Genomic DNA, 16120 nt, shown 5'->3' with positions numbered 1-16120 from the left:
TCAATTCAATCCAGTGTGCTGACAGCTAATTACAGAGCCGCCGCACAGATACACAAGTTGCAGGAAAAGTTACAGTGTATGCATGTTGACACTGTATTATAGTTTAACACGCCCGATTAAAATAATTGCACGGAATAGTCAAATTACATCCAAACAAGATCTCAACTGACATATTTCTTGCAAGCTTACAACAAGCAAATAAAGGTCTCACTGTATTGCAGATGTAGCCATAATCATTTACAAACCAGCTCTTTCATGCATGTGTGATTGCTGGATTTACTGTCAGCAGTGGTTTGAATTGACATACAAGAGTAAAACATTGTTCAAATAAGTTATTTTCATGTTCAAATAAGAATAATGAAGAGAAGAATAGCAGAGAGTGGGTGGGTGGGTGGGGGGTTGAAGCAAATGATTAACAGGCAGATTAAATATGAGCAAAAAACAGCAGAAAAGTCTGAGCGCTGACAAAAAGAAGCCAGAAAAACGCTGCACAGGGAGAATCTGTTCTCGTTATTCTCCAGTACAGGGCGGACGGAGGAGAGAGCAGAGAGGCTCGGTGCAGGGAAAAGAAAAGAAAAGCAGCTATTTTTGTAATTGCTTTTTTTTCAGTGCTGAGCGAAAAGCGGTGGGGAAAGTTTTGAGGAATTCAAACAGCATTGACAGCCACACTGTAGCCGTATTAATCTTTTCAAACAGGGAGAAAAACCCTCTATTATAAACACAGACAGAGACGGAGATCAGCTGCAGCGTAGCATAACGTCTGTTTATCTCTGCTGTCAGATTCAAAAAGTATCCAGTATGTTTAAAAAAATATATAAAATCAGCTGTATTTTGAAAATATATCTTACAATAACTGATATGTTTAAGTGAAAACAAGCTATAAACACAACAATTATATAAAATTACCTTTTAAGTTAACGTTTGCTCATTTTCACTTGCAAGTCCAATATTCACTCTCCCTTTGTGTGTGTGTGTGTGTGTGTGCTCCTGTAAGTTCACCACTTACATTCACAATCGTGCAACTTTGATTGTGATTTACAAGGCAAGTACTTTGAATTTTGGGGCAACATGTTGCTCTTTACTGTGTCATCACAAATCATATCACATTGTATCCATTGTTATTATGAAAATATTGCTTACGCCTGCTTTAATAATAGACATGATGCAAAATGTATTTTTGCAGACTAAAAAAAAATAAAATACCTGAAAGAACTAAGAAGTCAAAATTTAGTCCTGTCTGCCTTACATATCTGACAAAGATCTAATTCATCCTATTGATTCATTTAATTGAAAAAAGGTCAGAAACAACAGACAGATGATGGGTAAATGTATCATAGATAGTTTGAACCTGCTCTGTCTGAGTGTTCACAGTTTGCCTATAGGATTCAGTTAAGAGTTATTAACTGCCTCTGATCTGACCCCCTCCAACAGAACCTGGGAGTCAAAGAACAACATGCAACCCCCGAGTTTTAATGGTACCATCCTCCCCCTACCCTGCTAACACTGTTTTTCTTTCACTCCCTTCACACTCCCGCCGTCTCCATCTTTTTTTTCTTCTTCTGCAAATGAAGGAAGTGTGGCAGCGTACAAAGAGAGAAAGAAACGGACAAAGTTGGGGGTCTAATTTTGGCAGGCGAGACTTTTTCCCCTCACCCGATGTTTATGCTGGCTCTATTAAAACATCTCCAGGGAGGGGAGGAGAGGAAGGGAAGGGGAAATATGGACGGAGGAGAATAAAGAGGCAGAGCATGTGCACAGTGGAGAGGAGATGCACTGATCTCTATTTGGAGATAACTGGTGGCATACTGATGGATTTTAGGATTAGAAATTGACTGAACTGAGTTGCAGATGCAAGAAGCTCAACTCAGACTTGAGTCAGACTTAAGTCCCAAAAATGAGAACTCGAGACGGGACTTGGACCGTCACTGATGTGAGACTTCACAAGGAGTAGCTCTAACCCCACATGAAATCACAAAGTGTCATTTTTACACTCTGCAAGCACACAAATAAGCATATTTCCCAAAATGTCAAACTATTCCTTTAATTAAGACTTGAAATTTGTGTTTTTGCTTTTACGTTTTCAAGTTTTTATTGTACAAAAACCTAGAAAATAAAAAATAAAAAGACGGTAACAGACAGGCCTTGTATAGCCACTAACTGCATATTTAATTATAATGAGTAAACGATTAAAAGGATAGTATTACCAAATGCTTTGAAAAAGAAAACTGTCATTTTAATGCTCAGCATCCAGAAACCTGAAAGACTTTAATCTTAACTTATAATATACCTATGAAAACTGGGACTTGCCCACATGCATGACTTAAGATGTTACTTATAAACTGGCCTTGTCTGTCTGTGATCTGCTGTTCTGCTCTTAAGCAGCCACATTGAACATAAGCTGCTGTAATCGTAGAGTATACTTGAGTCCGTGGAAAACAGAGCTCAGACCGAAGTAAAGACAACACTGAGGACATGTTCAAGTTCAACAAGGTGGGTGGCAAGACATTTCCCCCCAAATTTGTGAGTAATATGTGCGGCTAATTTCTCCCAAGGAAACAGAAGTCACTGAGCTCTCTGCTTAATACACAAATGATGACAGAGAGTGGGAGGTACAAAGAAATGTAGATTAGGTCACTAATGTGAGTCCGGACTCAAGCGCTGTTGTCTCTGGACCTTGACCTGTACCAAATAGATAATTGAGAATTATATAGTTTTTACGGAGCGTTTCTATTTCAACCAACACAGCTTTTCTTGCCTTTAAGGCACTCGTTCAGCGGTCCAGGAAACGCACCGACCAATTACATGCTATGTAAATCATCTCACGTGGTGTTGCCTCTCTGCCAATCACATGTGTATTCCGATAAGCGGCGCCCTCGACTCTCTCTCTCCGTCTCACACAGGGGAGACGGAGAGAGACCCAACAGTCAGAGAAGTGAGTCAGACAAGTTATTTCACATGGCAAGCTCCAAAAAGAGATACGTGGACAGCTAAACCAGAGCATTAACCAAGGATGGACAGACTTTTAGATGTTTATTATTCCCACAATAGTTCAAAACCAGTGCGTGTCATATTTTTTCAGAGATCGTGGCAATTATTAAAAGCGGCAATGTGAAGCGCCACTAGAGACAAAGGACAGATCTTTTGAGCAAACGTACCCACTCATCTGAAATGAAGGCACAGTCCAATATGATCAGAATCCCAACACATTAATTCACTGCCTATCAATGATGCTAACAGAGCTGAAACAAGTGTTTTTTAATAACCACAGTTCCGTACAGATTACAGGAACTGTGGTTCATTTAAAGCAATTCAGTTAAATATTTTAACTGCAAGTACTGTATTTAAATAGTCACATTTTACAAAAGCTTTCTGTTTTTTTTAATCCAGCCCCCTTTTCTTTTTCTTTTTTTACTTGAAATGAGAGAATAATATTTATTTATTATTATAGTATGAATTATTTGTAATTCATCCAGTTCAATTTGAAATTTGACAATAAATATAGTTTGGATATTATTCAATTGAACTTTCTTTATTTCATTTGACAGTCACATACAGACGTTAATAAGACTGCTAGGCTACTTCAATACAGATGGCACACAATCACAGTGTTATGACTGATGTTAGATGTTCCGATGTGAGCGTGAGAAAGTTCTCTCTCTTTAAAAAATATTATATGAACCTTTATACGTCAGAGTCCCCGGATACTAATGACCTTCACTCCTTTTTGGATCAGCTCTCCATTCCAACCTTAGAGGAAATGGTAAAAGAAGAGCTAGACTCTCCCATTACAAAGGAGGAACTGTTTGAAGCGCTGTCCCATATGAACGAAGGGAAAGCACCAGGTCCTTCTGGACTACGCATTGACATCTACAAGCGCTTTAGGGAGATGCTGGTGCCACCGCTCTTCGATATGTTAGTCGAATCAATTGAAGCTGAACATTTACCGCCATCCCTATCAAATGCCTTAATAACACTGATCTTAAAACCAGATAAACCCCCCATAAAATGTGGTTCATATCGTCCTATTTCACTAATAAACTCAGATGCTAAGATTATAGCAAAGGTGTTTGCGAGACGTCTAGAAAACCATATTCCGTCTCTGATCGCCCCTGACCAAAATGGTTTCATAAAGGGTCACCAAGGTTTCCATAATATTCAAAGACTACTAAATATTATAGATGTGAAAAAGGAAAGCCCAGACACAGCAATAGTCTCCCTGGACGTCGAAAAAGCATTTGACAGGATGGAACACGGTTATCTTTTTGAAGTGTTTCAGAGGTTTGGGTTTGGTGAATACATCTGTAAGTGCGTGAAAATGTTATATCACTCCCCAAGCGCGTCAGTCATGACAAACTTTGTAACCTCCCAACCCTTCAAACTCCAACGAGGGACCAGACAGGGGTGCCCCCTTTCGCCCCTAGCAATGGCAATTAGACAAAACAGCAGTATAACAGGTATCAGAATAGGGAATGTGGAGAATGAAATAGGACTATTCGCTGACGACATAGTTTTATTCCTGACTCAACTAGAGAGCTCTATTCCAAATCTCCTTAGATTAATAAATACTTTTGGATCAATTTCAGGATATAAACTGAATGACTCTAAGTCAAACATCCTCTTTCTTAAACAATCAGAGAGAAGTTGCCCCCCAATACAAACCACATTTAAGAATACATCCAGTTTTACTTATTTGGGGATCAAAATTACTCATTCAACAGAGGACCTTGTATCCACTAACTATAGCCCAGTGATATCAGGAGTGACTAATCTTATTAACAGATGGACAACAATGCCAATTTCAATGATTGGCAGGATTAATATCCTCAAAATGAATGTCCTACCCACATTTCTTTACTTATTCCAATGTATACCACTTCCACCTCCAACAAACTTCTTCCCAAATATGACTAAAGTCTTCAGAAATTTCATATGGAGTAACAGACAAGCAAGATTACGCCTCTCTCTACTATATCTGCCATATGACAGAGGAGGGTTGAAACTCCCCAACCTCAAATGGTACTACTGGGCATGTCAGCTTTGGACAACCTCCTTCTGGTTCAGATCCAGTTCATCCCTCTCATGGGTGGCCATGGAAAGAGAGACTTCATCCAACATACCTCTTCATATGTATCTATACTCAGATAAACCGGATAAACTAAATAAATTCGCAGGTAACCCATTTGTTTCCAACTCCATTCGTGTTTGGCATGAAGCTCATAACTACCTAAAGGTTCCCCTTAAGCTATCACAATTCACACCCATTTGGGGAAACAACAATTTTCATCATGGGGGTAAGGACAAGGGATTTAAACTATGGGCAGACAAAGGTATTGGCCAAATAGCAGATCTCTTCAGGAGGGTGTTCTCATGCCATTTGAAGATATTAGAAAACAATTTGACATACCTGCTAAACATTTCTTCAAATACCTACAAGTCAGAGACTTCATCTATAAGACCCAAAAAAAGATCTCAATACCGGTCCTCTCACCAGTAGAAAACATTATGGTAAGCCCTCATCAGAAAATACTTATTTCCATCTTTTATAAGATTTTGTCTGCTGGGTCACCAGAGACATCAGAGGACAAGAGACTTGCTTGGTGCGCAGACATAGGGCAGGAGATATCGGAGTCTGAATGGCAAAACATCTTTACCCAATCATAAACACAAACATCTAATTCAGGTTTCAGACTGTTACAGTACAAATGGTCCATGAGGCTGTATATCACTCCAGAGCTTTTGAATCATTTCAATGTTAATATTCCTGATGTATGTATTAAATGTCAAACACATAAGGGGACGCTTTCCCGTTGTTTATGGTCCTGTTCAAAAGTACAGGAATTTTGGAGGACGGTTGTTGAGACACTCTCAAATACATCAAAGGTGGCTCTCCCTATGTGCCCAAAATGTGTGTTTTGGGACTCATACCAAAGGACATTAATCTCAGCAGAGCTAACAGAAAGATGGTTACCCTATGCCTACTACAAGCCAGACGGACTATTGCAAAATGTTGGAAATCTATACAGAAGCCGACTACCAAAGGCTGGCTAGAGGACACTGTACAAGTTATAGCCATGGAAAAAATAACATATTCACTGAAAGAAAAATGTGCACACTTTGTAGAGATATGGACTTCCTTCTTGGACTTTGTAAAGGGCCCTTAATTTCTTAGGGCTCTGAAGTGACCATACAGTCATTACCCCTGTACAATCGCTGAGCATCCCACTGTCTAAATACCCCTTACCATTGTACCAATGAGTGTGCCATCTAGTTTTGAGTGTCATCTTATATAATTTATTTTACTTTTATCATTATTTGTATTTTTATTTATAATTGTCTGGTAGCTTGTTTCTTATGTTTACAGTATTTGTAACTTGAAAGGAAGAAAAAAATAATAATAAAATAAAATAAACACAATTAAAAAAAAAAAGAAAAAGAAAGTTCTCTCTCACTGGACCTCGTGAATTGTAATTCAATACCCCTAGTGTAGATTATATTTCACTTAAACTGACAAGCTTCTGGACCAGATGTCTTTGAGTCTCCCAAAACTTTGAGTCAAGGAGCAGAAGTTTTGAAGTTTGAACATCTGCGGTATGAGGTAAGCGGTTGCGGGTCGTCACACGTCATCATTAGGTGACCCTGTCCCCTTGACAGCCTGCCACCCTACTTTACAGCTAATAAGTTGGCCGTGGCACTAATGATGAGCAGCAGTGACGATCAGCCCACCGCAGCAGCGGCTCTGCCGCTGTCAAAGGAGGCCCTTGTCCGTTTAGATGAAGTCTAAATGAAGTAATGACTGTAATGAGACGATAGCTTGCATGCTGGTATTCGGGTTTACTGCAACACTTTCCTTCACAAAATGGCAAAGTTGACGTGTTCCAACTTGCAAAAGTGTAATTTAGTGTCTGCTGCGTTAAAGCTGTGCCTCGTTGAGTTTGAATCTTTCCGATGCTTAGATTACAGCAATCCTGGAAACGAGGCAAGAAGTTCCTGCAGCAGGATTTACTCAGCTGGAAGATTAGACAAAGCGTCTGCCTCATGAATATAATCATCGTGGGGATTTTCATGTTACTAACTCCAACTAAAGAAATAAAAGACTTCATCACCTGTTAATCCTTTGACAGGTTCTTCTTCCGCAGAGCAAACACAAATCCTCACACAAACTTACATATGTGTGTGCGTGTACTTTACAAAAGCACAGAAACCTTAATTCACATACTTCTCTTTTCTAATCTATGTTTAATTTCGCTTCTTAGTTTACTTCCAGTGACTTTTCTTTTTGGCCAGCTTGTTGGATTCTTCCTTTTTATTGGTCACTCCCTTGAGATAATGGCATTGTGATTCCGGTGTGAGCCAACGGTCTCATCTATGAAACAAGCTGCAATTTAGTTGCACAGGGAGAAAGAAATGAGAAACATGTAAACAAAAGAATGGTAGGAACAGATGTTTGAAACAGAGCCCTCGGACATGCTCAACGTGTGTGAATTGATTTAGTAAGTGTCTGATATCCACTATGTGCCAGCAGTTTTGATTCACAGAACGCCGCATGGAACATGGCAACGAGCCTCGCCATCATGTCACCGGGGTGCAGCCTAACTCCTTTGATCCTTTCTGAGTTATATCCCAACACACCGGGGCGACGTCAAACTATATTTTGATTTGGGCAGCAGCATTGCTCTTACCAAGAACGTGAACATGTTTTAGTGTGATGTATTCATGGATACTTTCTGAAGACACTTTGTGTCATCTGGATTTATTAGCTACTCTCAATACGAAACAACTTAACTTGCTGCTAGACACAAAACATTCAGTCTTAATTATAATAACTTCATTATAGCTCTGTGAATGTCTCATAATTGCCCTGAAATTAAATGAATGCACAGGTTTTGAATTTGTTATAATTTTTTGTGGCTCATGCGACACAGACCATATTTAAATGTGAACCATGTGCACTGTGACGGTTGAACAGAAACAACAACGTAGAGTATAAGACATTTGGGATTTAAAGACTCATTAAATATTAATTTAACCACACTGAGACCTGCACCAATAAAAAGGAAAATTAGAGATCAAGCCGTGTTATAATGTGAGCCATTACCCAATGAATATGATGCACAGCACGTTTTAGGGTGTGTCTAAGCAAACAGGCCATTAATTACTATGAGAACAAGTATAAGATAGAAAAAAAATAGAATCTTCCAGAACAAATGTCAACACACAGTGTGAATGTTGTTACACACTTCTATCCATCTTTCAAGTCATGACCTTTGTATTCTCTATAGTTAAATGGGTTTCTATTATAGACACCTTTCAAACAGGCCCACATATATGATTATCAGTACAGATAATCATATATGATTATCAGACAGATAACAAATCCCATGCATGAACCCTCAAGAGCTTTGTATGCCTCACACATCTACCTGAAAGTGACAGTGCCTTGTGACATGTGACGCTGCCACCATTTGTGATCCACATGTGAGACAAAACATATTTGTCTGCATTACATTCTGGGACGCACAGCACATATAGACTGACAGAGTGAAAATTAGATGGAGGAAAAGAAACTTACGTTGGCCTTCCTGCCAGAAGTGTAGGGAGTGGATCTGGAAAAGAAGACAAGGGGATTTATTTTAAACAGGATAAACAATATTGCTCCCAGACTTTCTGTGCACAAGCTGCCAGCAACAGGCAAGCATCAGTGGAGACGAGTGTTGCTGAAATAAACCAGATCTCTAGTAGGAAAAGATGAGTCGGAAAGAATTTCTTTGTTTGTCAGAAAAAGGGTGTAAAACACTCGCCATGAAGCCACTTTATTGTGACACCGACATACCAGAAGGTTTTTAGATGCTCGGCACATACTGCCACTCCAATTACTCTTACCGAATTTGACAAAGAGCACGCCGGTCGTGGACACGGTGCCCTGGGTGTTGCTGGCCATGCACTGAAAGTAGCCAGTGTCAGTAGTGTCCAGGTTGCGGATGCGGAGGCGTGATCCATAAGGCGTGGATCGGTACGAGATCCGTCGTGGCTCTTGCACCACCGGGGCATCGTTCTTCAGCCAGCGTACAGTGGGCGGCGGGTTGCCGGCCACACGGCAAAACAGCTCGGCTGTGAGGCCCAGAGAGGTGGTGATGTTGTTCATGGGAGCTTCAAGGCGTATGAAAGATGATCCTGGAAGACATAGAGGCATGAGATGAAAGGAATGAATACGAGGCAGATGATTGAGAGAGAAAACAAAACAAAAAGGAGACGGAAAACATTGTATTAAACCAGGCCAAGAGTGTATCAGACGTATTTTCCACTTGCACGTCTCCCACAACAGATACGCTCTCATTTTAAATCAAGGTGAATGTCTTCACTGGCGAGTAGCGAGTGACGAGTCAGCACTCGATCATTGACGGTATCAAACAGACAATGAGAGGCATTTTGAGAATGTGTGAGCCACTGCAATCAAGAGAGGTCCTTGAGCATAGATGAGCACCACAGTGTGGTGCAACAGGATGCAAGATTGGACTTGGTCAGAAGCAGAGATGCAAGCACACACTCACGCACACGGCCAAACCCAACAACCTTTAAGAGTGAACATAAGGCTTTCTGATGTTGGAAAAGACCAAGCAAAACCATTTTGTGCGATCTCCCAGGACCACGATCTTCCTCAAGGTGGTCAGAAAAAAAACTATCCTAAGGGCCACCTAAGAGTTTAATCTGCAGGGAAAACATTGGTCATGAAAATCTTCTGGAAAGTTCCTTCAATCCCAAAACCCCATTTTAGGTATGCAGAAATGCTCTTGGTTACGCAACCTGGCCAAAACAAACATAGGAGGGAAAACCCATACAGGAGAATCTCAAATACTCGTCAGACCAACAATTTGTGTGAATAGAGATCCAGGAGGAGTAAAAAAAAAAGACACACACGTACATCTGCAAGGACGCCCACACATTCAAACCTTTACTCTCCCCATGCTTCCCAACTAGGGTTTTCCCTACAAGGGCAATGCTGTCTATTCCAAAGTGTCTCCCTCCAAACATCTCTTTATTCTCTGTTCATTATTAAGGTGTATACAGTATAGTGATACGACAGAAGAAAGACTGCAAATCAGCAGGAAAAACTTGTTAATATAACCCAAAGATAATTACAACACCAGCCAGTATGTAATAGTTCTGGTCAGAAAACTATCTATTCAAATTCTAAGAAAGGTGTAGATGAGGGTTCAGACGTAGTTCAAACATCCGACAAGAACTTTGATTTGTGCATGCTGGTGCCCTTACTTTGTACTCTCGGTCGGCATAGCAACCCTTGAGGTTGAATGTGCAGCTCATCTGACACCTGCAGCTAACATATTGTCATGAGGTGTGTAAAATGAGTGCCTACGACGTGTTTGTGAAAAAAGAAGTGGGCACATTTGTCTTGGCATACAGCCTCTGTGTGTGTGTGTGCGTGCATGTGTGTGTGTGCACTCAAGCCTCACACACACACACACACACACACACACACACACACACACACACACACACACACACACACACACACACACACACACACACACACACACACACACACACACACACACACACACACACACACACACACACACACACACACACACACACACACACACACAACACACAGTCCTCCTTAAAACCCCAGGCTTAACATAGCAATGTGGTACTAACAAGTGTGTGACAATATGATGAGACTCACCAACACCACTCTTCTCACCTACTCACTCTTTTTCTGTCCTCCTTTCTCTACATTCTGTACACAACAGTCTCCCTTATTGTACAGCCCCGTCTGTCCACATTACAGCACTGAGCACTGCAGTCAGAACAAAACTGTTAATAAAACTCAACACCGGGACAATATTCAGGACCATTCTCTTACTTTACTCTTCCCTGTCTCTCACCCATGTCCTCACTCCACTGCCCATGTGTGTGCTACAATTTTAGACATAAAAAACCCCAAAGTTTCTCACTTCTGTGCGTTTGGGGGAGAGTTGCACTTGCATGACACCATACACTGTAGACACAATATATATGTTAGAGCTTTTACTCTAATATTATTGCTCTTCTGCTAAGTTAAACATCTATTTCATATTACACACACTAAACAACATTTAATGCACTGACACAGACCCCTGTGTCCTCCGTTTTCTTTAACTGACCTTGTAAATAGATTATCATGGCAAAATCTGATAACAAAATGTAATGGGTCACACTATAGCTGAATGAGAGACAGGCCAAACTCTGCTATGGTTATAAATTAAGAAGCTTGCTCTGACAGAAAGGAATGTAACAGCTCAAATAAAATTTACAATTTGTATGAGTTTCGATCAAATCTGTTGAGTCTAATTGTGATTTGTAAACACTTTAAATGTCATGAGGCAACCAAACAAGTACTGAGATGGAAGTTCTCTCTGTATCAAGCATCAGGCAAGTTTATTTTTAAAACAATATGTTCTCATTAAAATTTAATCTGTTGTGTTGTTTTTAGACCTGTCACTGGTTTCTGAAGAGGTTTCCCAAATCTAATAGGTGGGCCAATTTCTCAAACTATTTTGAGGAGATTTGCAACCTGTATAAGAAGTTGGTAATCATACTTTTGGTATAATGTGTCTATTTACTGTTGTGTGGGTAGGTTCAGCTTTCTTTAATGCCACATGGCTCGAAATGTGAAGGGTTAAAATTTGATTTCAATCTATGGCTACCATCTCTCCCTGTATTATTGAATAAGTAAGTCTTTGTACCGAGTAGGCTCTTGCATTTACAGTGCATTAAATTCATATCCATTGCTGGTTTTGCATCATGTGTGTGTGTGTGTGTGTGTGTGTGTGTGTGAGAGAGTGTGTTTTCATTTTTATTTGACTTCAACTGTCAACACAGAGGGGGAGGGAGGGGGGGTCTGCTAGGGATCTGTACGTACACTGTTATGAGTGTAGTGGACTGCATTTTGCCTATATGCTGACGCAACACCTCATCAATTTAATGTGCCTGTTGACTCTGACTATATAAAACACTAAAAGGTACTTCATATATTAAATGTGAACAGACCCACTCTTTAAAGACACATGTTTTGCCAAAGGCGAGGAGGTCACACAAACTGATTCACTTCATCACTTTATTTCATTAGTTGAATTGATGAAAAATAAAATGGCTGTGTTTGGAGCTGTGTGCCTGCACACTTCATTAGCTGTTGTAATAACTGACAATAAAGCAGTGGGGAGCAGAAGAAAGGAAAAGCAGAGACGAGAGTAGATGATGAAAGAAGTTGAAGAGGAGAACGATGTCCTGCCATCTGTGTAACAAAGCTGCTTTGTGTGCGATTGTCTTGTGGCGAATGTTGTTGTATTTGGCACCAGGAGTATTGTGAAACTCAAACCATTGCTGCGGACTGTCCCTTTAATGTGGCAGGCGACTACGTGGTGCCCTGTCATCAGCGCGCCGTGGTTTTGTACAATCAAACACTCACACGCAGGCACACAAACATAAACACGCGCACACCCACACAACCGCAACGCACACAAACTCTACATGTTCCGAACTAGACAAGTTATACAATACCTTTTCATCTTTACAGCCCTTGTACACATTGTATATTTGTATTTGAATATACAGCACACACACACACACACACACACACACACACACACACACACACACACACACACACACACACACACACACACACACACACACACACACACACACACACACACACACACACACACACACACACACACACACACACACACACACACACACACACACACACACACACACACACACACACACACACACACACACACACACACACACACACACACAGAGAGAGGAGCTGTAGCATTGCCAACAATGGCTAAAAAGGTGAATTTCATTAAAGTTGGGTCACTCTCCAACAAAGAAGGAGGGAGAGGAAAGGAAGCAAAGCAGATGAAATGAAAAGAGAAAGAGAAAGGAAGAATGAAAGGACGCCGCAGGGGAAATGAGTTCAGTAAACTATCATCACCCCTGATTTCAGCCCAGTAATGAGCGTCTTCTCAGGACGATAGCGGCCTGTTACTGATGCATACTGATAGAGCCACGCTACCTGAATGCTGTCTGCTTGGTCAATCTAAACCATTCCCAGCCTGCAGACAAAACAAGTGGCGCAATCACCATTCATCCATCCATCAGATAAGAAACAGATGTTAGTCATGGGACTGGGCTCAAATTGACACACACAGAGATACACCACTATGAACATATGGGTGTATGCGCACACACACGTGCAACCTTTGTAGGCTTTTATCATGTTGTTGTGGAAAAATAAAGCGCAATCCATGATTTGTTTGAAACCACTCGTCATTGTATTTATGACTTTTTAAACATCCTTGATTGGTAACCATAATCATTATCTTGACTGAACCACTAACTCGTGTCCAGAAACTACCGTCTTCGTTCTTGCCTGTGTGTTTAACAATGTCCGCTTTTGTGTACACCACATCTGCAGTGGGACGGATGTTGTGGGAGGCTCGGCTTTGCAAGAGATAAATTAAACAAACCAGGGGAGAGAAAAAAATAAAAGGTCATGTTCAATAAAGTCTCATGTTGAGGATCTTCTAAGTCAGGGTATCTTTGTGAGAGAATAAGCGGATGTCGGTTCTCCAAGGAAAGGGGGCGAGATTTGACTGATAACTCTGGGTAGATCATTTTATGGATCCAACTCAATTTTTCCCACAGTGCTGACAGGAGAACAGCAGTTTTAAATACTTCCTCCATCAGGATCTGCTCAAACTAAATAATATTTTATTATACTGGCAAGGATCCTTATTGATCAAGGACGGGAAGGAATACGTTGACAAAGTCTCTGTGGGAGAACCAAGCGGTCATTTTCATGTCCATGTTGCATCCCACCTGCTTGACAAAAGTAAAAGCTATTGTTGGACTGTGATTATGATTATGAGCACATTGCTGGATAACTCCTGCACGCACACAGATTAAAATGGTTATTACTTTAATGTGTTTATGTGTGCATTATTCAATTGCATTATGGCAACACCATGCATCCTGTATTTCTTCAAAAAGTCGGATATGTGCATCCTCAAATATTTACGTAATTAAGCACATCGGTGGTGGGGACATTATATCAGAATATCCATGTAAGGTCAGCAGCAAACGACAAACTACATGAATGGAAAGTCTTATGAATGATAAGAGATTGTCGCTGCTGCTACTTTTTATGCTGCAATCTTAACACTAACGATACAGCAACCCCCATTGAGTGTCGAGGTCTTAGAATCTTTGATGGCTGTTTTTCTCGGCTAGAGAAACAGTCGACCAATCAATGCTTTGTAGGTAGGATTAAGAATGGGGATGTTATCTTCCCACATAACTAAACTAGCTAGCAAACTACAAGTGGCTTGTGAAAATTCTGCAATAATGGCTCCATTACAATTATTTTCCTGTGTTCTGCAAACACTTCTAGGTTTTTACTTCCCATGAGCACACCTCATACTTCCTGTATAACCTCAAAAGATGGAATTGGGATGCCTGGCCGAGTCACACTGAGCAAGTTGATGTGTACTTTGTTTCATCACTTATCCTCTACAGTGGCCTACGCTGGGACAATGGGTGCTGCCGGGGTTGCTGGAGTTGACCATTCACAGAGGATGTGTAATATGGTGGAATTTAATTTGTTGAGGTCACAGTTCAGCACACTGTATGTTAATTGCATTGGAGAAACATCATGCATTGCCTGTAACAGATGTGTTCACAGCGATTACAGTTTTGCTGGAAAGAAGTTTGTTAAAATTACGCTCTGCTTTGTGTTTGTGTGTGTTAATGTGTCCTTTACCATCACTAGAGCTGTTCCATGAAGTGGTAGCTATCACACTGGGGTCTTGGGGAAACTCAGACCCTGTAAACAGAGGAAATGGTGGAGACTATTAGCATGTTCTGGCTGTTGGGCTTTACCACCACTCTCAATTGCTATGGATCATGAACTATGCAATTACAATAAATGTAGGCAAGTAAAACAATAATGAGCTTCAGCACCCATCACCCATCACAAATACAGACTGAAACACTTGAAATGTGACATTGTGAATTGAACCATGAAAAACATGCTGCTATCATCTATCGCTGCTCAAATAATCAGAAGTTGCCTCTGTGACACTAAGTGGGGAAGTTGAGAATAACTCAACATGCAAATGCAAATATCCTCTGACACGCAGTTACAGACACACTGCTCTCGCCAAGACCATCTGTTCCAATGGGCGGCACCTGAATATAAAAACAACAAGAGCTGGCTCTACTAGAATCAAACAAAGTCAAATAAGTGGTGAACATCCGCCTCAAATTCTATTACTTATGAAATAAAACAATTGCAAAAGATTAAGCCACATCTCAATGTAAAACACTGCAAACTGATACAAACACAGGCTGCTTGAAGAGTCATCCATCTTAAATCAGGTGATAGCATTGTACACTCGCTGGTGTAGATCAAAGGTTTAAATGTATAACAGGGAGCCTATCAGCGAGCCATTTGGACCTAATGCTGCATTATTACCAGCTGACGACAGAGCAGGCATCTGCTTTTCATTAAAGGAGAGAGGAGACAGAAAATGGGCTTCAGTGTGCACTGCCACAGGTCACAAGGTGATTCCTGTGAAATGAAAAAACATGCAGGAATGACTTGGATGGGACCTGAAACAGTTTCATCTTTGCTGATTCTTTGGACATCAGACAACTGATAAACACACATATGTAATCCCACAGTTACGAGTTCTGCTTTCCAGGCTGACTGTGTGTGTGTGTGTGTGTGTGTGTGTTTAGCTTGATGCAGGCTGGGATAGTTTAAGATGGTGAATGAGCAAACTTCTCAAACACATGCTTAAATGCAAGCATGTGCACTGACTCAACTGAACACACTCAAATGTATTTGCTCCCCCACACATGATGTACTAAATTTGTTTCAGCAACACGTTTAAAAAGACCCATATAAAACAGTTTATTTGTGACTTTACAACTTGAAGCCATTATTGTCACGTGTGTGGCATGCAGGGTGACAATTGGGGAGAAAGTCTGCAATCAAACGGGACCAGGCGCCCGACACGGGGTCATGCTCATTGGGTGATAATGTGTT

At 40.7% G+C, this 16120-nt stretch overlaps 1 protein-coding gene across 1 annotated transcript in view; it reads right to left on the bottom strand.

The window, feature by feature from the left end:
• Positions 1-16120, bottom strand: part of ror1 (receptor tyrosine kinase-like orphan receptor 1) — a 108971-nt gene that overhangs the window by 22440 nt on the left and 70411 nt on the right. The window contains exons 2-4 of the mRNA XM_034530972.1: positions 14831-14893; positions 8881-9171; positions 8570-8603 (exon numbers count right to left, since the gene is read on the bottom strand). Coding sequence (XP_034386863.1) covers positions 8570-8603; positions 8881-9171; positions 14831-14893 — 388 coding nt within the window. The remainder of the gene's footprint in view (positions 1-8569; positions 8604-8880; positions 9172-14830; positions 14894-16120) is intronic.

Source organism: Cyclopterus lumpus, chromosome 4 (assembly GCF_009769545.1).
Source record: "Cyclopterus lumpus isolate fCycLum1 chromosome 4, fCycLum1.pri, whole genome shotgun sequence".
Taxonomy (NCBI): Eukaryota; Metazoa; Chordata; class Actinopteri; order Perciformes; family Cyclopteridae; genus Cyclopterus; species Cyclopterus lumpus.
Note: the sequence above shows the minus strand (reverse complement) of the source record. Positions and strands in the feature narration are given on the sequence as shown.